We start from the raw sequence: 27,664 nt of genomic DNA, 5'->3' as shown, positions 1-27,664 counted from the left end.
TACCTTAGAACAATTGTTCCAAGGCTCGAAAAAAAATATCTACATCTACATTATTTTCATGTTACTCTTTCCGTGCCACGCCCACGCGTAGTCACGTCATTTGGAAGATGGTGACCGGTGTAGGCAGCCAGGCTAGTTAAATCCAAAACTGAATCAACACTCGTTAACTAAGACTCTTATATAAGTAAGTATAACTAAGAAAAGTGAAATATGAACACGGCTGAGACTGACCGAGTCCTTCCTCCCCACCGCACACCGCAAACTCCCCACTCTCTCTCGCTACGTTTTTCCACAGCAGCATGAGAAATTTCTCCCTCGCGCCGTCCTATATAACCCCACGCTCCACAGACGTAGACCACACACGCAGTTCCCATTCCATTCGAGCTCCACAATATCGACTGGACGTGTGCCATGGGCGAGCTGCCTGCCGGGTACCGCTTCTACCCTACGGAGGAGGAGCTGGTGCGCTTCTACCTCCGGCACATGCTCGACGGCCGCCGCCGCGGCGACATCGAGCGCGTCATCCCCGTCGCCGACGTCTGCTCCCTCGACCCCTGGCAGCTCCCAGGCACGAACCAAGATATACACATGTGTAATGCACTGCTATTAGCAGCGAACTGCTATCATTGCTAACTGAATGTGTATGTGCGTGCAGAGGTGCACCGGGGAGCGTGTGCAGGGCACGGGGAGCCGTGGTTCTACTTCTGCGCGCGGCAGGACCGGGAGGCACGGGGCGGGCGGCCCAGCCGCACGACGCCGTCAGGCTACTGGAAGGCGGCGGGCACGCCAGGGTTGGTCTACTCCGCCGATGGCCGCCCCGTCGGGACCAAGAAGACCATGGTGTTCTACCGCGGCCGCGCACCGGCCGGAGCCAAGACCAAGTGGAAGATGAACGAGTACAGGGCCTTCGACGACGACGGTGCTGATGCCGCCGCTCGGCTCCAGGTAATTAACAAATATAAACGCGTTTTAGTTAGATGATGATACTCAGTCCTAGTAGTATATTAGAATCACAAGTTAATCACAAGTTGCCATTCTTTTCGCCAATTCGCCATATGCCGGATGTTCTTTCATGCAGTGAAGAGCCATGATCGAATGCTGATTGCGAAAGCTGCCTGTGGCTAATTTGCTATACATACGTGCCCGTGGTCAACTGGTTATTTGAGACGTGAAGAGATATGCAAATCAGCTACTAGCAGTTACAGCATCTTTAAATGTTTATTTATGCATTTTTTGTGCTTGTTTGTAGGTGAGGAGCGAGTTCAGCTTGTGCCGGCTGTACACAAGGTCAGGCAGCTTGCGGCAGTTCGACCGCCGGCCGTGCACTGCCGCCGCCGGAGGATGCCGCTCTGAGGACCCGGCGTCGTCGTCCGCCGCGCTTGCGTCGCCCAATCAGGATGTTGAAGTGGGAAAGGGTCAGAAGAGGAAAAGGCATGCAGCCAACGACGTCCCGTCGTCCAGCGACGCCTACCGCTCCGTGCAGCAGCAGCAGAAGCAGGGAGGCGCCGATGAGGAGCTCGCCGACGGCATGACCGACTGGGCAGAGCTCTTTGACTGGGTCTAACACATGGATGATGAAGCTCTTAAACAAGATTTGATTCATTAAAGATTCATTTAGAAAAATAAACACAGATTTGCACTAAAGCTTTAGATGAGCTACTTAATTCTTTATTTCTTTAAAAAAAATGCCGTCACCATGATGCCATTTCTACGTACGTACTATCATTTCCCCTGTGGAATTTAACAATGCAGCGGGGCGTTTTGGCTCTCAGGTCCAGGTGAACCCGAAATCTGAGCCGCCCAGGCAAGCATCGAGATCTGTTCTGCAGGTCACTGTCAAAGGAATACATGAATTCAAAACGATGTATACGCTGCAGGCCACAGTGTACGTACTGACAGTTCCCGACGGGGGAGCGGACGGACGTTGGCTCTGTTAAGGGCTTACTCTGGACCTGTACCTGGTCACGTGGTACAGATATTTTGTTTGGACGCCCTCATGTCAGCCATCCCCATATGTCAGGTGAAAGTAATGAAGGATGACGGATAGAAATATTGATTCGGTTTCTGGTTCAAATAAATAAATTAAAAAGATGATAGAGTACGGGTCAAGAGATAAAAACTAAAGGAAAGCTTGTCACAGACGTAGTTCATGGTGATTTTTGCAACAACAAAAAAAACTTAGACAACCCCGCCGCCCGCGCGAGCCACCATTGGGGTCCAACGCCGCCGCCCGCCTGCACCGCCGCCATGGAGGCGACCAACGCCGGCCACCCGCGCAGCTCGATCACCGTCGCCCACCTACGTACCTTGCCTACCACCGCCCACGGGAGCGACCAGCGCATCCACCCTCGGGCCCAGCGCCACCGCCCACCTGCGCTGCTGCCATGAGGGCGACCACCGCTGCCCACCTGCGCCACATAGGCGACCACCGCTGCCACTCGCAGGACCAGCCACTTCGTCTGATTCGGCTGCCGGCGCCGCCGATTATTGTTGTACAGTCAAGATTGTCATTGTATGATCTGAAATATACAATCAATATATAGTGAACAGTCAAATATACAGTCAAGAGTGTTAAACAGTGACTGCATTTATGCTAATGAACTAGTGAACTCACAACAAAAAAAATACGGTTCTAAAAATTCCGAGATCTAATAAATCTACTTCTTGAGTTGGTTCTGGCTTGCAAGAGTACAATCCTACTGGACATATATAGCAGAGGTTAGTCAGAACCAAATTGTCATTGTGGTTTCAGTACACGAATTGAGTGATAGTGGGATCGAACAACCACAAGTGTCATTGTCATTGTGGTTTCAGCAAAAATAAAATATCTGCTGGCTTATCAAACCAGCAAAAAAAATACAGGTTTTTGAGTTCCACTAGAATTGTCATTTTGCAATTAAAGTGAGATGAGAACAAGTGAAGTACTGAATGTGTTTGCATGATTCAGTCAAGTTTCATCCATATCATTGTCATTGTCACTGTCATTGAATGATTCAAAGTTTCACTAGAATTTGATTTTGCAGCACACATTGTGATTTAGTCAAGTTTCGCCCAGAATGACAAGTTAAACTTGACTGTCAAGTTTCATTCATTTCTGTTTGTGCATGGTTCAGTCTAGGTTCACTAGAATTTGATTTCGCAGTACCAATTTCAAACAACTCTCCATGATTCAGTTAAACTGCCATTGTCATTTTGCTGAGATCTTGTTTGAAGCTAGTACCCCACCCATATGAACAGATCTAAAAATTGTCAAGGTACTGAATCCACCCACATCAACTTTGACACAAACCTGAAGGTACTGAATCCTAACAGGTCGTTGTGTTAATATCAGCAGCTCTAAATGTGTTATGGTACTGAGCTGAGTGTACGTGAGTCCCGTAAAAAAAATGAGCGTAAATGAATAAATGATTGTTCGTACCGGAGAGCATGCCCGGTTAATGCTGGAGAAGCCTGAAAAGCACCCGAGTAATCTTCCTAACCTGGTATAGGAGAGATGCAATGTGTAAAAAAAAAATCCAATCTTTCATCAGATATCCCAGATCTGGTGAACTGAACTGAAACTAAATGGCCCAAGGCAGAAGTGGACCGACCTGCAGGAAGTGGAGTTGTGCGTGGGGGTCGTCGACGGGCACCAACTTGTACGTGACCACCACAAAGTCCTCATTTGCCTCCTGCTCATTTGTGCTGGTGACGGCGAGGTGGCAAGTCCAGGCAGGGAGGGGGCGCGAAGGCGGGCAGTCAGGAGCGCAGGGGTAGGGGGAGCGCCATGGCGAGGTGAAGAGGCCGGGTCGACGAGGGTAGTGGATGTGGACACGGCCGCTATGGCCGGGGGCCCTTGGGGATGGAAGCGTCATTGGGCCGCCGCGCAAAATCCAAGCTTCAGATCTGGAACAAGGCGGCGGCGGCGCAGCACGGGGAGAGAGGCCAGCGCCGCCGCGGGGGGGGGGGGGGGGGGGGGGCGGCGGCGCAGCACGGGGAGAGAAGCCAGCGCCCCCCCGGGGGGGGGGGGGAATGGGGAGCGTCGTGGGCGGTGGCAAATTTGACCTATGCACGAAATCAAATCACAAAATGAACTGTCCGTGAAACTATTTGACGCGGCTGACCTTTTTGTGTGACGCCCGACACGAAGGCGCCACACTACACTGGCAACGCCTCACAGATATGCGCTATACGGCCAGCGTCGCACCCGTGTGATCCGAAAATTACTAAGTCAGTGTGCAGCGCCTAGCTCCTAGGCGTTGCACTAGTGCAGCGCCTGAGAGCTAGGCGCCACGGGTCAGCCGCGTGAAATAGTTTCACGGACAGTTCATTCTGTGATTTGATTTCGTCTATAGGTCAAATTTGTCGTGGGCGATGGAGGTAGACTGGCGGGGGAGAAGAGTCCAGAATCGTACGTGTCTGTCTGGACCAAAACTGACGCCGTCTGTGAATATATTCGCTAAGTGGGCCCACTGGTGGAATTCTCTCCACATAATACCGCATGGAATACAAAGGCTAGCGCGGATCGCGAGGTGCCTGGTCGGTCCTGATTTCGGGTGCATCTGGACCCGGGAGCCAAATTGCTTTTTCGCAATGGAGCTCCTTTTCACCAAAGAAAATGTGCAAGTCAACTGCTTGTGTTCTCTTCATGCGTGCATAGATTCCTTTTTCCAGTGCAGCGATCGTGACGTCTGTTATTATTGCGATGCGTGCGAGCAAAGTACAATCACACGTAACAGACTACATGACGAGCTAGAGGCGTAGGTCTATCCGCAGATTGACTATCCGTTGAACTTTGCTTGCTGATAGAACGCAAAAGAGTTTTCCTGTCTTCACCGAATGAGTGGCATATGCTGTGGTGGTTGGAAATGTCATGTCAGGAGTAATCTCGATAAGCTAATGTCAGCAGAATGTAACTCTGTCATTCGAAAAAAGAAACTCACGTTTTTCTTGCAAAAAAAAAATGCGCAGCTCGTGCGTCAGGCTGATTTCTGACACGTCCATGCATCTGTCATGCATTCATTAATTGCCACATTTCCTTTTTTCAGAAAAGTTTTGATCTATTCATCAACTCTCCTGGCGGTACAAAAAATATCAAAAGTAAAAAAGTTATAACTGTAGACCACCTAGCAACGACTACAAACACTGGCGCGAGCAGAAGGCGCCCCGCCGTCATTGGCCCTCCCTCATCGGAGACGGGCAAACGTCGTTGTAAGTCGTCGTACTGAGGCCCCACAGAAACCGTTGTCGATGAAGAGAAGCATAGATTGAAAGGTTCCGATGCAGTGGCTTCAGTGATGGACACATTGTTGTGGCTGCAAGGGCAGAATGGTGGTCGTCTATGGCGGTTGATTTGGGCATTCTCGCCTGAAACTGGCCGTCGGAGGAGGACTCCCGTGGCTAAGGATGACCTTTGCTGCAGATGGTGGCTGTGGCCTCGGGCGCTGCCATGCAGCTGTATCGACCCGGCTTGGTAATGGGGCCTACACTTGATCGGTACTCGGCAGTTGTGTGTTGGCTACGGCGTGTTGTATGTTCGACGTGGTTCTGGATGGGCCGGGCATGGGCGACTTGAACTTCAATGGTGGATAGATCTGCCACGCGAGTTTTGACAACTGCTTGACAGTCATGGCAATGATACTTGTGAAGACGTCCCACCCATACGCTCCTCGGGAGGTGGTCGGCAAGGTGGCTCCGCAGGCATATGCTTCTTTGGTGCATAGTTACGAGGAGTGTATGGAGAGGCGTGCGACCTCATCCGATGGACACCACAATGGTTCTACCAAGAGTATTTGGTGATGCAACTTTTAGAAGATGGATGGTGCTTAGAACACCACTTTATTGTCCACGATGAAAACTTTTGTTTTAGCCTTCATTGATTGGAGGCAGCATTGAACTTTGAGTGGTCACCTTGTTAAAGGTGTTGTCTCCATGTCGACGTTCCAATCTTGATTAGTTGGTGTTGGTATTCAGAATGAAGATCCTTGTATGGGCTGTCTTCAGCAGGACATGATGACAGTGGCATGAGGGTGTTGTTTCACTGCGGAAGAAGTCTGATTAAGAAAAAGGAAAACTTGAAAGATATGTTATCTCGCTGCATGAAACTTGGCTGGGCTTGATCAGTTGGACTCTTCGCCTTTGGGTCAGAACGCAGTACGCGTAAACCGTGCTACCGTGCAGATCACGGTTGATAATGCTAAAACTAGAGGCTAATACGCGCTTCGTCGCGCCGTTCGTCACTTGTGGCATTAATTTATTTTTTCTCTAGCAAGTTATTGTGGTCAGTTGTTTTCTTTAGATTTTATTATGTTGGTTTTGGGTTTTAATTATGATATTGCAATGTTTTTCTCATTTGAATATCGTGTTGGGCTGCTGTAGGCAATGATATTTGTTGTAAGAGCATAGCGGAGTTGTTATGTGTGTGGTTGTGAAGTACTTACATGTTTTGGCAAACGGTGCCAGCCGTTGGTGGGTGTGTGAGCCCCTTGGTAGCTCTTATGCCATGTTGAACCCATGCAATTGTTGTTATAACACCCACATGGGTCGGCCCATGAAGTTCTCGCTCAGTCAGATCGGTTCCCAGCTGCTCCGCTCGCTCGCTTCAATTTTTTTTTGACCGGTTAGTGCTAGCTCAGAAAAAATGGCTATTGATTTTTTGTATCATATCAAATGAAGTTCACATAATGAGGATTTAAAAAAAATTTAAAAAAGGAAATTTAAAATGTCATGAATTTCAAAAATATTAGTAAATTTCAAAAAATATTTACAAATTTGAATTGGGTATGTAATGTTTAAAATATTCATGGACTTTTAAAAAGTTTATGAACTACAAAAATATTCATGAATTCAAAAAAATGTTTATAGTCTTTTAAAATATTCGTAAGTTTTAAATATTCATGAATTAGCATGTAAAATAATAAATATAAATATAAATCCAACTAGGAAAAAAATAAATAGGAAACAAATAAAAAACTATTAAAAGCATTGTAAAATACAGAAAAGAAAGAAAAACAAAAAAGTAGGCAATACCTTCAAAACCGAAAAACCCGGCCGACCCAGCGACAAACGCCCTTGCAGGCAGGGCCCATAGCTTCTCCCACATCCCTGATGCACTAGGAAGCTTCAAATCTAAAAAGCTTAGTATCTTTATATATATATATATATATATATATATATATATATATATATATATATATATATATATATATATATATATATATATATATATTTCCACGCAAATCCTCTCAACACTCTCTTGAGATAAAACTCCGTGCCGATCATTGACAAATAAAAAACATACTTCTCTCAATCAAATGAAAACATGCCATCCCTAACGAAGGCCCGCCCGTCACACACACGTAGGGCGCATTCGGTAGGCTGCATCAAGCTCAATCAGGCTCTGGCAGACCAAGTAGGGAGTTGTTTGGTTGCCTAGCTCGTACATAGAAATTGGCCCGCAAGAAACTTAAAGCGCTCTCAGCCTGACTCGCAGGGAACGCTCAGATGTCCGTTTTTTCACATACAGACTGGGCTTAGTGTAATTTACAATACGAGGAGGATACGAGCTGAGTTTAATGCAGCCAACCAAACAACATGCAGAACATGGCCCAGATCCTGTATACACTTAAACAGGCTCCGTTGAGCCAGGCTTCGCTGGGAATGTAACCAAATGCCCGCAAGACACGTAGCGACTCAACTTAGCAAAACAAGCGCGCACCCGTACGTGCCTGCGGCGCAGCTTCCAGGCAAGCAGACGCAGTGGTTTTGGTTGGTGGTTTCTGATCACCAATCTCGCACACGAGACGCTATCCACAGATAGCCATTAGCCAAAGCATCAGATTCCGATCGATGATGGGGAACCTGCATGCATTTCCACACCCGAACCTTCACGGCTTCTTCTTCATCCATCCACCGATCCACGGACCCATGCACTGCACCGGACGGTCGTCCTGAGGTCTTCGGACGGATCGATGAGAATCCATCCCGTCATGCTCGGTTGCTCGTTATTAGATTCCCAGCTGAGTTGCTGCTGGGTCGGATGAGAGGGCACGCGTGCTCATGTTATTCTTTTCAGACTAGACCAGACCAGACCAGGAACGCCGGGGACGAACCTGGCCTGGCCAGTGGGAAAGGAGATCCCCGCGGTCCAGAGGACCCGGTGCCCGTTGGCCTTTTGGCTCGGCTGAAAATATCTGATCTGATCTTCTATTGGCCTGCATGTGGACGAACCAGGGCGAGGCGTTTCGGATCAGGAAGGAAAGCCGGAGGCGCGAGAGGATCGGCCGTAAAGGCAAAGCGAGCTGAGTCGATCGATCGATCGATCGAGATTTGGCTGGCCGGCCATTCGCCGCTGGTTGGGGCGCGCACGTATGCGTAGGCCCAAACCATCCTAGCGGATAAGCTAAACTACAGCGAGACGACGCATCAGGCGTGCACACGAACGCGGTCATTTTCATGTGCGGCGAATCCAGAGCAAAAGCTATAGTTCCTTTTTTTCGAGTATAATAAAATAAAAAGGGGCAGACGAGAGGAGAGCGAATTAGCGGAAGTGGCCGTGCTTTCTTGGGTCCTAGCGAGCGCGACGTGACATGGAAGGGCAAAAGGAAATTTTTTTGCTCAAATAATTTAGCGGGCTGCGATCTTATCCTCGAAGAGCGTTGGCCCACAAGGCCCACGGCCGCCGGCCGGGGATCCGACTGGTACGGCGCTCGCGTCAGCGGAATCCGGACGTGGGCGGCGCGTGGTGTTTGCCGTGCATGCGCGCGCTGCCGCCCGCTCTGCTTTTTGCTCCCAAAGCGCACGTGCTCCATTGTTTTGTTATTAGAATTAGAATGTTCTTGTGCCAGAAGAAGTATCAACCACTGCCATGATTAGATGATTAGGAGAGATGGAAGAAAAGATGCACTAGCTCGAACGCATGCTCATAGGAGTATATCATTGCGTGCAATGCCTTGAAGATACGACCTGAACACAGAACACAATATGTAGCACTGTTACCATCCTTGCGGAAGTAGAACACACGAGACTGAATTTGTATGTCCACTATACGTACAATTTATTTAAAACCATGTATTTACATGACATGCTTTGTAGCCCAAGTGTAGGCATACAGGGGTCAGTGGGCAATAGAACCCTCAAAAGAAAATATATCAGTGCTGCTATGGTGGTGCCATGCATGTTGGCCATGAATCTTCGATCTTATCGGCAAGGAATGGTTTACGTTGATTGCTACGATGCTTGATATAAGCCTTTGACGTTGATGCTAAATTAAGCACCTGAAGCCTATCCCACTTCAGCAATGTATTTGCATCGATTACATACACTCTCGTGTGCTTTCTTCGTAAGAAAATTCAGATTTTCTAGCATATGTGAGAGTAGAAGAAATTTTGTGAACCTAGGGTCATCTGAACCCTATAGCCTTATACGGTTGAAAAATACACTTTAAACATTAAGAAAATGTACAAATAACTTATTCATGTAAGATGTATTTTTCAAAATTATATCCAATTACACACGCATACTTGTACCCATCCTCTAAGGGCGTGAATCGTAGGTTGCATGATGTAGGCTGATTGAGCCTGACTGAGTAAATACATGCTATCGCACTAGTTCTTTTCTATTTATTACTGACACAGATGAGTTGAGTTGTCATAAGCTACACATACGCAGCCGCCTCCTCCCCAAAGAAATCAGGGTTCCTTTGCCTCCGCCGCTGCCGCTAGTCCGCCTCGTCTCCGGTGACCTTAGGGTCATGGGGTCATGCTGGACCCTGACCCTTGCCGGTGGGAGGGCTCTATTTTTAGATGTTCCTTCAAGTTTTGTTGGGGTTTGTGTTCTGCTTAGAAAGACAAGACGGCGGCGGCTCTATGAAGATGGAATAAGGTTATCCTCTCATAGCCCCCGTTTCGGTGATATGTCTAGCATCGTCGGTGGGGATGTGGAGGTGTGTCTCTGGTAGATCTGTCTTTGGTGGATTTGCTCGGATCCGGTTGTCGTTCGTCTACGCTCGTTTGTTTTCAGGTTGGATCATTTTGATCTATGCTACTCTTCATCGGCGGCGGTTGTTGTTCTGGTGCGCTAGTCCTATGAGGCCTTAGCACGACGACTTTCCGACTGTCTATTACAACAAAAAATTTCAAGCTCCGGCGAGGAAGGAGCGATGACGGCGACGCGCCTTCGGCTCACTTCCGTGTTTGTAATCGCCGCTAGTGGTCTAGGGATTTGATGTAATTTCTATCATTTCTGGTATTCATTGTACTGCCATGATTAAAAAAACAGATCAGAAGTTTTTTCGCAAAAGAAAAAAAGTAAATACTCCCTCCGTAGTGATCTAAATGCTCTTATATTAGTTTATAGAGGGAGTGCATGTTGTGCTTTGCGTTTGATTGCCCACAAAGCGCCATGCTGTATGAGAGCGGGATCACAAGCAATGGCGGAGCGTGAGTGAAATCCAAGGAGGGGTCAAAACAACTAGAGAGATTAGAGAGGCTTGGAGATTAGCAGGGCGTTTAGGCATAGCGGGACCATATCCTCGCAATTTTTCTCTTGGAAGGGGGCCGGGACCTTGGTCCCGCCGACGCTCCGCGAGTGATCAGAAGCATGACGTGTGATTGCACATGTGCTTCCCATATGCATTGTTCGGTTGTTTGCTTACGTGTGCATAGATGGTTAATTTCACCTCTTGTCCACATCACATGGTGAATATGCCTCACGCAACCACACTTGAACAACTTTTCTATGAGCGTCGAAATACAAAAAGTTACAACATGAGAGTTGTTTTGAACAACCAGATGAAGCTAGTGGTGAAAAAAAATCAAACGATCGATCGTGTGCGATGAATTTGCTGAAATTCATCTAAAATAACATGTACGCATAAACACGCTAATACAGTGCAATAGGGAGATATAGATCTACTCGTCTACGACTATCTAACAAAAAACTTATAGCAAACTTGTGTGAAACAACAAAATGAAGCTATTCCTTAAAGAAAATTCCAAACTGTCGACCGTGCGCAACAAATATGCAAAAAATGTATAAAATTCTCCAAACATAAACATGAAATTAAAGATTTACAGTCAACAAAACCAGCAACTGATTGCGGTAATGGAACTACAAAGTTGATGTGAATCTTTTTTCGTGTGGAGGTTATTTCAAATCAAAGTATCTGCTGATTTTTCAACAATGGGAGTATATTAATATCGCGAAGATACCAATTAGTATCTGCTGATTACAAGTGATTGGGTGAAGCATATTAAGGGAGGTGAGTACACCACAAATTACAAGTGATTGGGTGAAGCATATTAAGGGAGGTGAGTACAACATATAAAATACTCCCTTCATTTCTTTTACTCCGCATATAATATTTGTCTTAAGTTTGACTAAAATTATAGAATTATATACAAAATTATCAACAACTACAATACTAAAGATATACATTATGAAAGTTAATTTAAATATGCATCTAGTGATATTGATTTTATATTGTGAATGTTGATATTTTTTTCTTATAATCTTAGTCAAACTTTACTACATTCGACTTTAAACAAATCTTATATGCGGGCTAAAAAGAAACTGAGGGAGTATGTATTTAAATCATTTCAGGCTTTTGGGCCGGGCTTTGGGCGGAGAAGTCAAGCCCAAGACTGGCCTTTTGGCTTTACCGTCCTCTATGTGCATGATTTTTTTTCTAAATTTTGAAACTTATACCCCATGATTTTGGACCATATTATGCTACACAATTCAGGTCCAACCAAAATGTGGATGTGGTGTGTATTTATTTACCGAGAGTCATAACCGTTTTGCTACGGTGTGATGTTGTGAGACGCCAATAACTATTCAACAAGATTTTATACACGTAGACGCCGCCATCAGTTCCCTCGCTTTCAGTGCGCTTCGGCGCCATTGAGGTGGTGGTGGTGGTGGGGGGGGGGGGGTAGAGATCAACCGTGGAGTTTGCATTGGCCTAGCCTATGTGTCTAACCTCCAGAGATAATGGCGCCACCAGCTCGACGGAATAATTTTTCCCAAACCTATCGTAGTTACAAATATTTTGATTAGCGTCTGTGGAGTGCATGTGGAGCATTGGTCAGGACCAGATCTGGCCCCATTTTTGTCCATGTTTCGGCTAGGTAGTCTCCAATGGTGTTGTTCGACATAGTGGACGACGACCATTCGAGTTTTGGTCTTCCGTCTTCTTTGTTTGGCGAAGCACGACCATGTTTGGCTCCGCCGGTGAGCTAGTAAGGTTAGACCTCATCGTTTATGTTCGGATAGATCGTGATGATTGGCCAACCCTCATCTTTGTTTTTTCTTTAGGACGACGATTTAATCTCCAGTTCGATGTCATCGGATTCTTTTGGCTTCGACCGGTGACTTCCTAGTCGTTCATCAACAAAGACACCTTGGCTCCAAGGGTGTTCTAGAGATCCGTCGGCACTCAGCTTTGTCATGATGCACCATTTGTCGAGTGCAGGTGGAATATGACATCAATATACCCAAAGACATATGTTAATGTTTTATTTTTGTAAGTATGACTTTTAAGGGTCGGACAATTTTAATATGACCTTGGCCTTCTAGCAAAACAAAACCTGCTGACCAAGATTTTTTTGCGGGTTTCTTTCTATGTGGAAAGTGTTGAGTACGAGTAAACCTAAACATTCAGCACAACACAACATGTACATTGTTTTCTAGAGGGAGGGGGAGTTTATAAATCAAGCACTAAGTGCATCTATAGCCGGGCGCCTCAAACGACCGAGCGGACGACCCTTAAATTGGACATCACACATTACACTCACTGCAGATAAACAACTTACTAAAAAACCCATAAAACTATAATCATAAATGACGACATATAGAATGGGCACATATAAATCTGAACAATCACCTCCATCTCCCATGCCTAAGGGAAATTACCTACACATAGGGGGAGAATCATCAAACATCTCACAGAATAATTCAAGAGAAATCATATAGATAATGTCATGAAGATCGGAAATAAGATGAATGATTAAACAAGTCTTAGTCTCAAGATGAATTCAACCAGAGTTATGTACCATAATCTTACAACTTAGAATTACTCTCTCCATGGTGATGTTGCGGTGAATGGGGACAAAGTCAGATGGACGAGAAGTAATGGACCTCCGGTGCTTCTTACTGTCGGAATCTCTTCTCCCTCTATTCTAGATGGTTTGGCGACGGTTGTGTCTCTCTGATCATCCTCTTCCCTTTACAAATTTGTTTCTGTAGATGAGACGGAGCTGGCAGCGCCTGGTACGATCAATGGTATGAGTGCTTGCACTCATACCAGACCCCATCTTGCACTCTGGATGTGCTGTTGCAAAATTTCCCAATATGAAAGTTGCTCCATTTGGCTTAAATTGATGGGATCCTGATTGGTTTCCTTCCGAAAATATTTTTTTCCATGACAAAGAAAAAAAAGTTTTCTTCTTTCTCGAAGTGTTAACTCTAGAAAGATATAAGAAATATGGGAAACTTAATGAAAAATGCATCAAAACCCTCTACTATATGTGACAAAATATCGAACCATCATGCTCTTTGGGTGGCGCTATGCGGGTGGACCGACTCGCGGGAGCACCCCTAAAAGACCAACAACCTCATGTCGGCCTAGTAAGATGGTGGACCAGGCCGTGCGGGAGGGACTGATGGCAATACTAGAGGAGAATCCCTTTGGGGGATGCCAGATGCTACCGTATCTGGGGCCGCACGGGTCAAGGACTACGACGGGAGTGGTGCATCTTGGTCAAGGTGAGATAGCGAGGTAAGAGGCGCTGAGGGAGTCCTGGACTAAGGGGTCCTCGGGAGTCCGACCCATGTGCTGTGGGCAGGACTGATGGGCCATGAAGATACAAGGTAGAAGGCCTTCTCCCGTGTCCGGATGGGACTCTCCTTTGCGTGGATGGAAAGCTTAACGACCGGATGTGTAGTTTCCTTTCTCTGTAAACCGACTCTGTACAACCCTAGGCCCCTCTGGTGTCTATATAAACCGGAGGGTTTAGTCCATAGAGGCTATCACAAATCATATAGGCTAGACTTCTAGGGTTTAGCCATTACGATCTCGAGGTAGATCGACTCTTGTAACCCATATACTCATCAAATTCAATCAAGCAGGAAGTAGGGTATTACCTCCATTAAGAGGGCCTGAACCTGGGTAAACATCGTGTCCCCTTTGTCTCCTGTTACCTTTGATCCTCAGACGCACAGTTCGGGACCCCCTACCCGAGATCGGCCGGTTTTGACACTGACATTGGTGCTTTCATTGAGAGTTCCGCTCTGCCGTCGACAGAAGGTTCGATGGCTCGTTCGATCATCTACAACAATGTTGTTTCAGAGGAGACTTTTTTCCCCGGTCAAATTTTTGTGTTCGGCGGCTTCGCGATGCGTGCCAATTTGACTCGCCACCTCGAACAGATTGACAGCTACGCCCCTGGTCATCAGATCAGTTTTGGGAACCTGAATTGTGTCGCTGATATCTAAGGAGAGTTGATCTTCGAAGGGTTCGCGGCCTCGACCACTGCTCTGGCCTTAGATCCGGAGCAAACTGCCGGGTCCGAAGATGGGAGTTTGGAGCCCACCGGACTCTCTGCAATTATGAAGCTCACTACCGGAGATCCGGAGGCGACTGTCTCATCGGCAAGCCCGGAGTCAAACTGGGTTCCCCCTATCATTGGAAAGCCGGACTCACCCCCGGACGCTAGCTCTGAACTATCGAGGTCCACGCCAAGAGAGCATGGCCAGGAGGCTTTTGCCCTGCCTAGCTCCGCGGACTCTCGCTTCCCCGTCCAAACCTCGCTCTTAAACGAGGCTCTGGACTTAATGCGACCCCTCGCCATTACCTAGGAATCACCTCCGAACTATGCCCTGCCCGGATTAGGGGCTGAAATCGAGGAATTTTACGTCCCACCCACCACCCACTTCATAGCCACCGTCGAAGACTTAACCGACATGCTGGATTACGCCTCCGAAGACATCGACGGCATGGACGACGATGCCGAAGACAAGCAAGGCCAAGACCCGCCGTTTACCGGAGTTGGACAACCACCTCCACATACGACGTGTATATGGTGGATACACCCAAAGAGGATGACGACGAAGGTAGGAAGGATCCGGTTGAGGACAAGCCTGCTGAGGCACCACCGAAGCATCGACGTCAGCGACGCCGCTCAAAATCGTGTTGCGAGAAAGACAGCAATACCGGCACCGGAGACAATAACACTCCAGAGAACGCCGAAGACCCCGAAGCCCCCGTCGAGCCCACATCCAAACAGGATGATTGGGAGGAGGGGCAAGTTAACCCCGACGATCCGGTCGGAAACGAGGACTCAGAGGATAGTAACTATCTACCGATCTCCGAGGATGATGTGAGCCTCGGCGACGAAGACTTCATCGTGCCAGAGGAACCCCTCGAGCAAGAGCGCTTTAAGTGCCAGCTAATCACAACAGCGAGAAGCCTAAAAAAGAAGCATCATCAGCTTCAAGCCGAACAGGATACGCTCAATGAGAGATGGACTAAAGTCCTGGCAGCCGAAGAATACGGCCTCGAACGCCCAGCAAAGAGCTACCCGAAGCGCAAGCTATTACCACAATTTGATGACGAGGCCCTTGAGCCAATACCACCAAAGTATAAAACTGATGACGAACCTGACCGACCACCACGTGGACGGGACAGAGCGGCTACTTACGCCAAACACCAGCCCGCACCACCCCGCCGTCGAGGCAAGGAGGTAGCGGCTCCGGGATACACCTACGACCTATGCAAGGACCTGGACAATAGAGCCGGTCAGACCAGATCAATCTACGGATCAAGGGGGCGTGCTCAAACGCGAGAGGACGGCCATCAGGCCCGACGCGATAAGCATAATCTCACTCCGGTTGAAAATCGGACACGGATGTCATCCGAACTCCGTCGTGACGTCTGATACGTCTCCAACGTCTCCAACGTATCTATAATTTTTGATTGCTTCATGCTATATTATATTCTGTTTTGGATGATTGATGGGCTTTACTAAGCACTTTTATATGATTTTTGGGACTAACCTATTAACCCAAAGCCCAGTGCCAGTTTCTGTTTTTTCCCCTTGTTTCAGTGTTTCGCAGAAAAGGAATATCAAACGGAGTCCAAACGGAATGAAACCTTCGGAAAAGTTAATTTTGGAACGGAAGCAATCCAGGGGACTTGGAGTGCACGTCAGGGAATCAACGAGGAGGGCACGAGGCAGGGGGGCGCGCCCACCCCCCTGGGCGCGCCCTCCACCCTCGTGGGCCCCTCGTGGCTCCCCTGACGTATTTCCTCCTCCTATATATACCAATATACCCTAAAACCTTCAGGGAACAAAAGAGATCGGGAGTTCCGCCGCCGCAAGCCTCTATAGCCACCAAAAACCAATCGGGACCCTGTTCCGGCACCCTGCCGTAGGGAGGATCCCTCACTGGTGGCCATCTTCATCATCCCGGCGCTCTCCATGACGAGGAGGGAGTAGTTCACCCTCGGGGCTGAGGGTATGTACCAGTAGCTATGTGTTTGATCTCTCTCTCTCTCGTGTTCTTGAGGTGGTACGATCTTGATGTATCGCGAGCTTTGCTATTATAGTTGGATCTTCTGATGTTACCCCCTCTACTCTCTTGTAATGGATTGAGTTTTCCCTTTGAAGTTATCTTATCGGATTGAGCCTTTAATGATTTGAGAACACTTGATGTATGTCTTGCGTGGGATAACCATGGTGACAATGGGTTATTCTATTGATTCACTTGATGTATGTTTTGGTGATCAACTTGCGAGTTCCGCCCATGAACCTATGCATAGGGGTTGGCACACGTTTTCGTCTTGACTCTCCGGTAGAAACTTTGGGGCACTCTTTGAGGTTCTATGTGTTGGTTGAATAGATGAATTTGAGATTGTGTGATGCATATCGTATAATCATACCCACGGATACTTGAGGTGACATTGGAGTATCTAGTTGACATTAGGGTTTTGGTTGATGTGTGTCTTAAGGTGTTATTTTACTACGAACTCTAGGGCTGTTTGTGACACTTATAGGAATAGCCCAATGGATTGATCGGAAAGAATAACTTTGAGGTGGTTTCGTACCCTACCATAATCTCTTCGTTTGTTCTCCGCTATTAGTGACTTTGGAGTGACTCTTTGTTGCATGTTGAGGGATAGTTATATGATCCAATTATGTTATTATTGTTGAGAGAACTTGCACTAGTGAAAGTATGAACCCTAGGCCTTGTTTCCTAGCATTGCAATACCGTTTACGCTCACTTTTATCACTTGTTACCTTGCTGTTTTTATATTTTTCAGATTACAAAAACCTATATCTACCATCCATATTGCACTTGTATCACCATCTCTTCGCCGAACTAGTGCACCTATACAATTTACCATTGTATTGGGTGTGTTGGGGACACAAGAGACTCTTTGTTATTTGGCTGCAGGGTTGCTTGAGAGAGACCATCTTCATCCTACGCCTCCCACGGACTGATAAACCTTAGGTCATCCACTTGAGGGAAATTTGCTACTGTCCTACAAACCTCTGCACTTGGAGGCCCAACAACGTCTACAAGAAGAAGGTTGCATAGTAGACATCAAGCAGTTTCTGGCGCCGTTGCCGGGGAGGTTAGTGCTTGAAGGTATATCTTTAGATCTTGCAATCGAATCTTTTTGTTTCTTGTTTTAGCACTAGTTTAGTTTATAAAAGAAAACTACAAAAAATGGAATTGAGGGTGCCTCATATGCTTCATCTTTTTAATGTCTTTTATGAAAATAAGGATTCCGATAATTGTGCTCAATTGCTAGAGGAAGAATGCATTAAAATGTTTGGCACTAAATATTTGAATGATGAGCATGATTTCAATGTTGTTAGTATGAATTCTTTGAATACCCATGATCCTAATGATATGAAAAGGCCCAAGCTTGGGGATGCTATGTTTGATGAGAATGACGTGTTTGAGAATATATTTGCTGCAATTAATGTTTGTCCCAAGCTTGGGGATGCTATGTTTAATGAAGATGATGTTATTAGCCTCCCAAGTTTTGATATGCAAATTTGTTATGATAGCATGCCTCCTACTTATGATGATTATGTTGATGAAAGTGGGTTTGGAAGAGTGTCAACTTTAGGAAGTAATGATCCCACTATTTTGGAGGATGTTTAATCTTATAATATTTATGAAAGTGGATTTGGAGAGGTCATGACTTTATTTAGTGATGAATCCACTATTTCCAAAGAGGTTTCAATTGATTATGATGAGAACAAAGTTGCTACTTATGATGATTATTGTGATGAAACTTATGCTATAAAAAGTAGTGATGATTATATTTATAAAACTTGTCATGATTATGATTACCATTCTTCTGAACATTACTCTTTTAATGTGGAAACAATTTATAGTATTCAAGTCTCTTATGAAACTCCCACTATTCTGAATGAGAAGAATTTTGCTTATGTGGAGAGTAGTAAAAATTCTATGCTCATAGATCATGAAAAGAATGCTTTATGTGATGGTTATATTGTTGAATTCATTCATGATTCTACTGAAAATTATTATGAGGGAGGAATATATGCTTGTAGGAATTGCAATAATATCAAGTTTCCTCTCTATGTGCTTAAAATCTTGAAGTTATGCTTGTTTTACCCTCCTATGCAAGTTGATTCTTGTTCCCATAAGTTGTTTGCTCACAAAATACCTATGCATAGGAAGTGGGTTAGACTTAAATGTGCTAGTCATATTCTTCATGATGCTCTCTTTATGTTTCAATTCTTATGTCTTATGTGAGCATCATTGAAATCATCATGCCTAGCTAGGGGCGTTAAACGTTAGCGCTTGTTGGGAGGCAACCCAATTTTATTTTAGTTTCTTGATTTTTGGTTCTGTTTAGGAATAAATGATCCATCTAGCTTCTGTTTAGATGTGGTTTTGTGTTTTAATTAGTGTTTGTGCCAAGTAGGACCTTTGGGAAGACTTGGGTGAAGTCTTTATGATCATGCTGTAAAAAACAGAAACTTTAGCGCTCACGAGATTAGCAAAAACTTTTTACTGGAGAGTGATATTTAGTTGATTCTTTTTGCAGATGATTATTAGAAATATTCCTCAGGTCCACCAATTTATTTTAGAATTATTTGAGTTCCAGAAGTTTGTGTTAGTTACAGATTACTACAGACTGTTCTGTTTTTGACAGATTCTGTTTTTCGTGTGTTGTTTGCTTATTTTGATGAATCTATGTAAAATAGTTTATAAACCATAGAGAAGTTTGAATACAGTAAGTTTAACACCAATATAAACAAATAATGAGTTCATTACAGTACCATGAAGTAGTGTTTTGTTTTCTTTCGCTAATGGAGCTTACGAGTTTTCTGTTGAGTTTTGTGTTGTGAAGTTTTCAAGTTTTGGGTAAAGATTCGATGGACTATGGAATAAGGAGTGGCAAGAGCCTAAGATTGGGGATTCCCAAGGCACCCCAAGGTAATATTCAAGGACAACCAAGAGCCTAAGCTTGGGGATGCCCCGGAAGGCATCCCCTCTTTCGTCTTCGTTCATCGGTAACTTTACTTGGAGCTATATTTTTATTCACCACATGATATGTGTTTTGCTTGGAGCATCATGTCATCGTATTTTGTTTTGCTTGCTGTTTGAATAAAATACCAAGATCTGAAATTATTAAATGGGAGAGTCTTCACATAGTTGCATAAATATTCAACTACTCATTGATCTTCCCTTATATCTTTTGAGCTTATAGTTTTTGCTCTAGTGCTTCACTTATATCTTTTAGAGCACGGTGGTGGTTTTGTTTTATAGAAACTATTATTCTCTCATGCTTCACTTATATTATTTTGAGAGTCTTAAACAGCATGGTAATTTGCTTAATCCTAATATGCTAGGTATTCAAGACTAGTAAAAACTTTCTTATGAGTGTGTTGAATACTAAGAGAAGTTTGATGCTTGATGATTGTTTTGAGATATGGAGGTAGTGATATTAAAGTTGTGCTAGTTTAGTAGTTGTGAATTTGAGAAATACTTGTGTTGAAGTTTGCAAGTCCCGTAGCATGCACGTATGGTAAACGTTATGTAAAAAATTTGAAACATGAGGTGTTCTTTGATTGTCTTCCTTATGAGTGGCGGTCGGGGACGAGCGATGGTCTTTTCCTACCAATCTATCCCCCTAGGAGCATGCACGTAGTGCTTGGTTTTTGATGACTTTTAGATTTTTGCAATAAGTATGTGAGTTCTTTATGACTAATGTTGAGTCCATGGATTATATGCACTCTTACCCTTCCATCATTGCTAGCCTCTTCGGTACCGTGCATTGCCCTTTCTCACATTGAGAGTTGGTGCAAACTTCGCCGGTGCATCCAAACCCCGTGATATGATACGCTCTTTCACACATAAACCTCCTTATATCTTCCTCAAAACAGCCACCATACCTACCTATTATGGCATTTCCATAGCCATTCCGAGATATATTGCCATGCAACTTTCCACCGTTCCGTTTATCATGACACGTTCATCATTGTCATATTGCTTTGCATGATCATGTAGTTGACATAGTATTTGTGGCAAAGCCACCATTCATAATTCTTTCATACATGTCACTCTTGGTTCATTGCATATCCCGGTACACTGCCGGAGGCATTCGTATAGAGTCATACTTTGTTCTAGTATCGAGTTGTAATCATTGAGTTGTAAATAAATAGAAGTGTGATGATCATCATTTTCTAGAGCATTCTCCCAAGTGAAAAAAAGAGAGAAAGGCCATAAAAAAGGAAGAAGGCCCAAAAAATGAGAGAAAAAGAGAGAAGGGACAATGTTACTATCCTTTTACCACACTTATGCTTCAAAGTAGCACCATAATCTTCATGATAGAGAGTCTCTGGTTTTGTCACTTTCATATACTAGTGGGAATTTTTCATTATAGAACTTGGCTTGTATATTCCAACAATGGGCTTCCTCAAATTCCCTAGGTCTTCATGAGCAAGCAAGTTGGATGCACACCCACTTAGTTTCTTTTGAGCTTTTATACATTTGTAGCTCTAGTGCATCCGTTGCATGGCAATCCCTACTCCTTCCATTAACATCAATCAATGGGCATATCCATAGCTCATTGATTAGCCGCGTTGATGTGAGACTTTCTCCTTTTTTGTCTTCTCCACATAACCCCCATCATTATATTCTATTCCACCCATAGTGCTATCTCCATGGCTCACGCTCATGTATTGCGTGAAGGTTGAAAAAGTTTGAGATGACTAAAGTATGAAACAATTGCTTGGCTTGTCATCGGGGTTGTGCATGATAAGAGCATTCTTGTGTGACGAAAGTGGAGCATGACTAAACTATATGATTTTGTAGGGATGAACTTTCTTTGGCCATGCTATTTTGAGCGGACATAATTGCTTAGTTAGTATGCTTGAAGTATTATTACTTTTATGTCAATATGAACTTTTATCTTGAATCTTTCTGATCTGAATATTCATACCACAATTAATAGGGTTACATTAAAAAAATTATGCCAAGTAGCATTCCGCATAAAAAATTCTGTTTTTATCATTTACCTACTCGAGGACGAGCAGGAATTAAGCTTGGGGATGCTTGATACGTCTCCAACGTATCTATAATTTTTGATTGCTTCATGCTATATTATATTCTATTTTGGATGATTAATGGGCTTTACTAAGCACATTTATATGATTTTTGGGACTAACCTATTAACCCAGAGCCCAGTGCCAGTTTTTGTTTTTCCCTTGTTTCAGTGTTTCGCAGAAAAGGAATATCAAACGGAGTCCAAACGGAATGAAACCTTCGGAAAAGTTATTTTTGGAACGGAAGCAATCCAGGGGACTTGGAGTGCACGTCAGGGAATCAACGAGGAGGGCACGAGGCAGGGGGGCGCGCCCTCCACCCTCTTGGGCCCCTCGTGGCTCCCCTGACATATTTCTTCCTCCTATATATACCAATATACCCTAAAACCTTCGGGGAACAGAAGAGATCGGGAGTTCCGCCGCCGCAAGCCTCTATAGCCACCAAAAACCAATCGGGACCCTATTCCGGCACCCTGCCGGAGGGGGGATCCCTCACTGGTGGCCATCTTCATCATCCCGACACTCTCCATGACGAGGAGGGAGTAGTTCACCCTCGGGGCTGAGGGTATGTAACAGTAGCTATGTGTTTGATCTCTCTCTCTCGTGTTCTTGAGGTGGTACGATCTTGATGTATCGCGAGCTTTGCTATTATAGTTGGATCTCATGATGTTTCTCCCCCTCTACTCTCTTGTAATGGATTGAGTTTTCCCTTTGAAGTTATCTTATCGGATTGAGTCTTTAATGATTTGAGGACATTTGATGTATGTCTTGCGTGGGATAACCGTGGTGACAATGGGTTATTCTATTGATTCACTTGATGTATGTTTTGGTGACCAACTTGCGGGTTCCGCCCATGAACCTATGCATAGGGGTTGGCACACGTTTTCGTCTTGACTCTCCGGTAGAAACTTTGGGGCACTCTTTGAGGTTCTATGTGTTGGTTGAATAGATGAATTTGAGATTGTGTGATGCATATCGTATAATCATACCCACGGATACTTGAGGTGACATTGGAGTATCTAGGTGACATTAGGGTTTTGGTTGATGTGCGTCTTAAGGTGTTATTTTTACTATGAACTCTAGGGCTGTTTGTGACACTTATAGGAATAGCCCAATGGATTGATCGGAAAGAATAACTTTGAGGTGGTTTCGTACCCTACCATAATCTCTTCGTTTTTTCTCCGCTATTAGTGACTTTGGAGTGACTCTTTGTTGCATGTTGAGGGATAGTTATATGATCCAATTATGTTATTATTGTTGAGAGAACTTGCACTAGTGAAAGTATGAACCCTAGGCCTTGTTTCCTAGCATTGCAATACCGTTTACGCTCACTTTTATCACTTGTTACCTTGCTGTTTTTATATTTTTCAGATTACAAAAACCTATATCTACCATCCATATTGCACTTGTATCACCATCTCTTTGCCGAACTAGTGCACCTATACAATTTACCATTGTATTGGGTGTGTTGGGGACACAAGAGTCTCTTTGTTATTTGGTTGCAGGGTTGCTTGAGAGAGACCATCTTCATCCTACGCCTCCCACGGATTGATAAACTTTAGGTCATCCAGTTGAGGGAAATTTGCTACTGTCCTACAAACCTCTGCACTTGGAGGCCCAACAACGTCTACAAGAAGAAGGTTGCGTAGTAGACATCAACGTTGCCCGATACAGAGGCGCCGCACACTCCTTATGCTTGACCGATGAGGTAATGGAGCACCAGTTCCCAAAAGGGTTTAAACCCGTGAACATTGAATCATACGATGGAACGACAGATCCCGCAGTATGGATTGAAGATTTTCTTCTCCATATCCACATGGCTCGCGGTGACGATCTCCACGCCATCAAGTACCTCCCACTAAAACTAAAGGGACCAGCACGGCACTGGTTAAACAGCCTCCCAGAGAACTCTATTGCTAGTTAGGAAGATTTGGAAGATGCCTTTAGAGACAACTTCCAAGGTACCTATGCCCGGCCTCCGGACGCCGATGACCTTAGTCATATAGTCCAGCAACCCGGAGAGTCGGTCCGAAAACTCTGGACTAGGTTCTTAATTAAAAAGAACCAAATCGTTGATTGTCCGGACGCCGAAGCCCTCGCGGCCTTTAAACATAGCGTTCGTGATGAATGGCTTGCCCGACACCTCTGCCAAGAAAAGCCGAAGTCCATGGCAGCCCTTACCGCACTCATGACCCGCTTTTGCACGGGAGAAGACAGTTGGTTGGCTCGTAGAAGCAACGGTACCAGCGACCCTGGCACCTCCGAAGCCAGAGATGGCAATGGCAGGCCACGACGCAGCAAACACAAGCGTCGAAGCAACAATGAAGATACCAAAGACACGGCGGTCAACGCCGGATTCAGTGGCTCTAAATCCGGTCAACGGAAGAAGCCATTCAAAGGAAACAAGGATGGTCCATCCAGTTTGGACAAAATACTCGATCGGCCTTGCCAGATTCATGGAACCCCTGACAATCCTGCCAATCATTCCAATAGAAATTCTCGGGTCTTCAAACAAGCCGGTAAGTTAAATGCCGAACATAAGGGGAAAGGGCCACCAAGCGAGGACGATGAAGAGCCTCGCCCACCGAATACAGGAGGACAAAAGAAATTTCCCCCTGAGGTGAAAACAGTAAACATGATATATGCCACACATATCCCCAAGAGGGAACGCAAGCGCGCACTAAGGGACGTCTACGCCGTAGAGCCGGCCGCCCCAAAATTCAACCCCTAGTCGGCTTGCCCGATCACCTTCGATCGTAAGGACCACCCGACCAGTATCCGTCATGGAGGTTCGGCAGCCTTGGTCCTTGATCCAATCATCGAAGGATTCCATCTGACCCGAGTCCTCATGGACGGCAGCAGCAGTCTTAACTTTATTTATCAAGACATGGTCCGCAAAATGGGTATTGCCCCGTCTAAAATCAAGCCTACTAACACCACCTTTAAAGGAGTGATACCCGGCATAGAAGCCCGCTACACGGGCTCAATAACATTGGAAGTAGTCTTCGGCTCGCCGGATAATTTCCGAAGTGAAGACTTGATCTTCGACATCGTCCCCTTCCGCAGTGGTTATCACGCACTGCTCGGACGAACCGCCTTCGCTCGCTTCAATGCGGTCCCGCATTATGCTTACTTAAAGCTTAAAATGCCCGGGCCCCACAGTGTTATCACAGTCAATGGAAACACGGAGCGTTCCCTCCGCATTGAGGAGCATACCGCGGCCCTTGCGGCCGAACACCTCATCGGCCATCAAGCCCCCGGACACTATTAAACACGTCTGGACTACTCTGCATGATGACAGCTCGCCGACTCCAGAGCTAGACTAGCAGTTTTGCCTCCGTCGATCGCCACACACATCCATGGCACATGTGCCGTGCGTGCATAATTACGCACTCAAAATACTCTGGGCAACGACGGAGGCACAATACAGATAGGTCTATAGTACGGCTCGACCCTATATGACCTTGACCTTTTTCCTTTGATCTTTTTTTTCTTCAATACCACAGGTGCATTAAAACCTAGCTACTCCAAGGTCGTGCAAGGACTCTTTCCGAGCCCGTGTTTGTACAGACGGCCGTGGGCCGTTCCTCTCAAGGAATCTCTCCAACAAAGGTGAAAGCGACGCAGACGTGCGGCAGGGCATCAATGAGATCTTCAAGACCAACTTTTTAGGCCCCATATACAGCTTTCCCTTGTGTACAAATTTTGGCATGTAAAATAGCCTTGGCACTGTCTGTAATAGCACGCCTTGACGTATTAAAATAGATTACAATAAAAACAGTTTTCACCAACCCTCGTTCGGTCTTGGTTTGTTTCATAATCTGTACTCCTGTTTTGTGCTAAGATTGCCACATATACATTCTGGTACAACTTCAATTGCCACGGGCTCTATTCGGCCACATATATTTTTCAACAAATAAGTCCGAACATTTTTATAGTATACTTCGGCGTCTCGAATATTGCATTATATGCATCGGCTTCGAATCATGTCTTTGTTCAATAGTTGGGTTGCCCGGCTCCGATGGTTACCACCTTACGTTCCACTTGTTCGGCTAAGGTAGTAAAGGGAGAACTACTGCGATTGTGTTTCTGATTCGTCCGGTCAAACACCTTAGTAGAGAAAGCCGAAAACTGACTGTCATGATACAGCGAGAGATGGTCAGCGATTCGGTGACTTACTAAATCTCTTGCGATTTTTTTCGTATTGTACGAAGGACTGGCCTCCACCCAGTCACGCGCCTAAGGCATCCAAGTTCGGATAGCCGCACACGCACCAGGGGCTAGCTCATAGTCCCATTGTCAAACTCCTATGGCTAAGTGAGAGTGATAAAGCCAGATAGTTTGATTGCCTGGTTCGCAGCACTGACACCTCCTTTACGGACCAAGACGTTGGGTCAAGTGTGGTCATGTGCTATTCCGAACACCCCCGTAGTATCTACATGGGGGCTGAAGCCGACAACTGGTAAACTTTCAGAAATAAAAACGGCCGCATAGGAGGAAAATAATTTCAGATAAAGGCACAAATATATTACAAAGCCTTAGTTCATAAAACAACATCTGGACAACTCGGATACATTTACTCAAACGTGATATCCTTCGAGCATTGGCCCTCTACTATCCGGGCACCCTCCAAGACGTCGTCAAAATACCGCTCCAGCTTGCGATGGTCCTTGCCTTCGGGCGGGCCCTCGGTCGCCATGACGGTGGCCTTCATCTTCGCACATTGCATCTTAACGCGGGCGAAGGCCAACCATGCACCTTCGATGCAAGACGAGCGCTTGACAACTTCAAGTCGGGGCAGCGCGTCATCAAGTCGCTTCACCAGGCCGAAGTAACTGCTAGGAATGAGTTCGGTTGGCCAGAGCCGGACTATGACGTCCTTCATGGCCAAAACGGACATCCTATGCAGCTCTGCCAGCTGCATCATCTGGTTGTTCAACAGCGTTGGACGCTCCGGCGCCAGGTACTGTGACCAGAAGAGCTTCTCCGTCGTGTCCCCCTCTTGGGCTCGGAAATACTGTGCGGCGTCAGCAGCGCTCTTCGGAAGATCTGCAAAGGCATCCGGAGAACTCCATAGTCGAGTGAGCAAGGCATACTTCTGACCGCCGAATTTACTCTGCAAAAGAAAGGGCTTACCAGCCGCTATCTGTTCGGCCTACTTGATCTCCTTGCGAGCCGCCCGAGACTCGGTCCACGCCTCCTTGGCCCCCCTGGAGAGCCTTGGTAAGATCGGCCGCTTGGGCCTTATTCTTCTCTTCCAAGGCGTCGCACTTGTCGGCGGCGTCCTTGAGCTCTTGCTCCACTTCGGTCACCCACTCCTCATATCGGCGCCGGGCAACCTGCTCGGCCCTTAAATCTGCGGCCGCTTTGTTAGCGGCCGCTTGGCTCACCCGTGCCTGCTCCTTGGCTTGGGAAAGGGCGCCCTTCATGGTCTCGACCTCGGCCGCACTACCTGCAATAATGATCAGGGGAACACAGGAGATTAGACTCTGCATGGGCATATTACTTCAGGTGTGTAAACAATTTTTCAAAACATACCTTGCGCCTCATCAAACTGCTTGTTGATGCGGACGAGATCCTCATCGGCTCGCTCCAACTTCTGCTGGAGTTCGGATACTTTGGCCGCCTGGGAGGTCGCCGCTAACAGTGAAGCCTGATTATCAAAATAGACAAGTATATTATCTCCTACGAATATTACTTGATCCTCTGTTCGGCCTTTTTTTTCAAAAGCCGAACAGAGTCTCAGGGGCTACTATCTATACACAGGCATATTTTTGCATATGCAAAGTGGCTAAGAGTATTACATCGCATACCTCAAAGCCTGTTAATAGGTTGGTGAAGGCTTTGTTCAGCCCGCTCTTGGCGGACTGAACCTTCTCAACCACCACACCCATCAGGGTGCGGTGCTCCTCCACGACGGAAGCACGTTGCAGTGCCTCCATCAGAGTATTCGGCGCCTCCGGATTAGTGGAGGTCGCTGCCGGAGTTGCCACTCCCCCCTCCTTTGAAGGGGGTCGCTCATTCGATTCCGGAGCCACTTGGGTCTCCGGAATGGTATTCGGCTGGGGGCCGGACTGTTCAGGGCTCCCGTC

General features: G+C 46.0%; 1 protein-coding gene and 1 long non-coding RNA gene across 2 annotated transcripts; one reads left to right on the top strand and one right to left on the bottom strand.

Annotated features, from left to right (window-relative positions):
- The first annotated feature begins 375 nt into the window (after nucleotides 1–375).
- On the top strand, nucleotides 376–1,713 carry LOC109744238 (NAC domain-containing protein 90-like). Its single transcript, XM_073498630.1, has 3 exons — nucleotides 376–568; nucleotides 656–945; nucleotides 1,250–1,713. Exons 1-3 carry the CDS (start codon nucleotides 412–414, stop codon nucleotides 1,562–1,564), a joined length of 762 nt encoding a protein of 253 aa, XP_073354731.1. The 5' UTR covers nucleotides 376–411; the 3' UTR covers nucleotides 1,565–1,713.
- Nucleotides 1,714–2,027: 314 nt separating this feature from the next.
- LOC109744243 (uncharacterized) lies at nucleotides 2,028–3,944 on the bottom strand. The gene is made up of 3 exons (XR_002228267.3): nucleotides 3,591–3,944; nucleotides 3,419–3,479; nucleotides 2,028–2,519 (listed from the first exon to the last, which is right to left on the bottom strand). It is a non-coding gene; the product is annotated as an uncharacterized lncRNA (long non-coding RNA).
- Nucleotides 3,945–27,664: the final 23,720 nt, after the last annotated feature.

This window comes from Aegilops tauschii, chromosome 1, assembly GCF_002575655.3.
Source record: "Aegilops tauschii subsp. strangulata cultivar AL8/78 chromosome 1, Aet v6.0, whole genome shotgun sequence".
Lineage (NCBI taxonomy): Eukaryota > Viridiplantae > Streptophyta > Magnoliopsida > Poales > Poaceae > Aegilops > Aegilops tauschii.
Note: the sequence above shows the minus strand (reverse complement) of the source record. Positions and strands in the feature narration are given on the sequence as shown.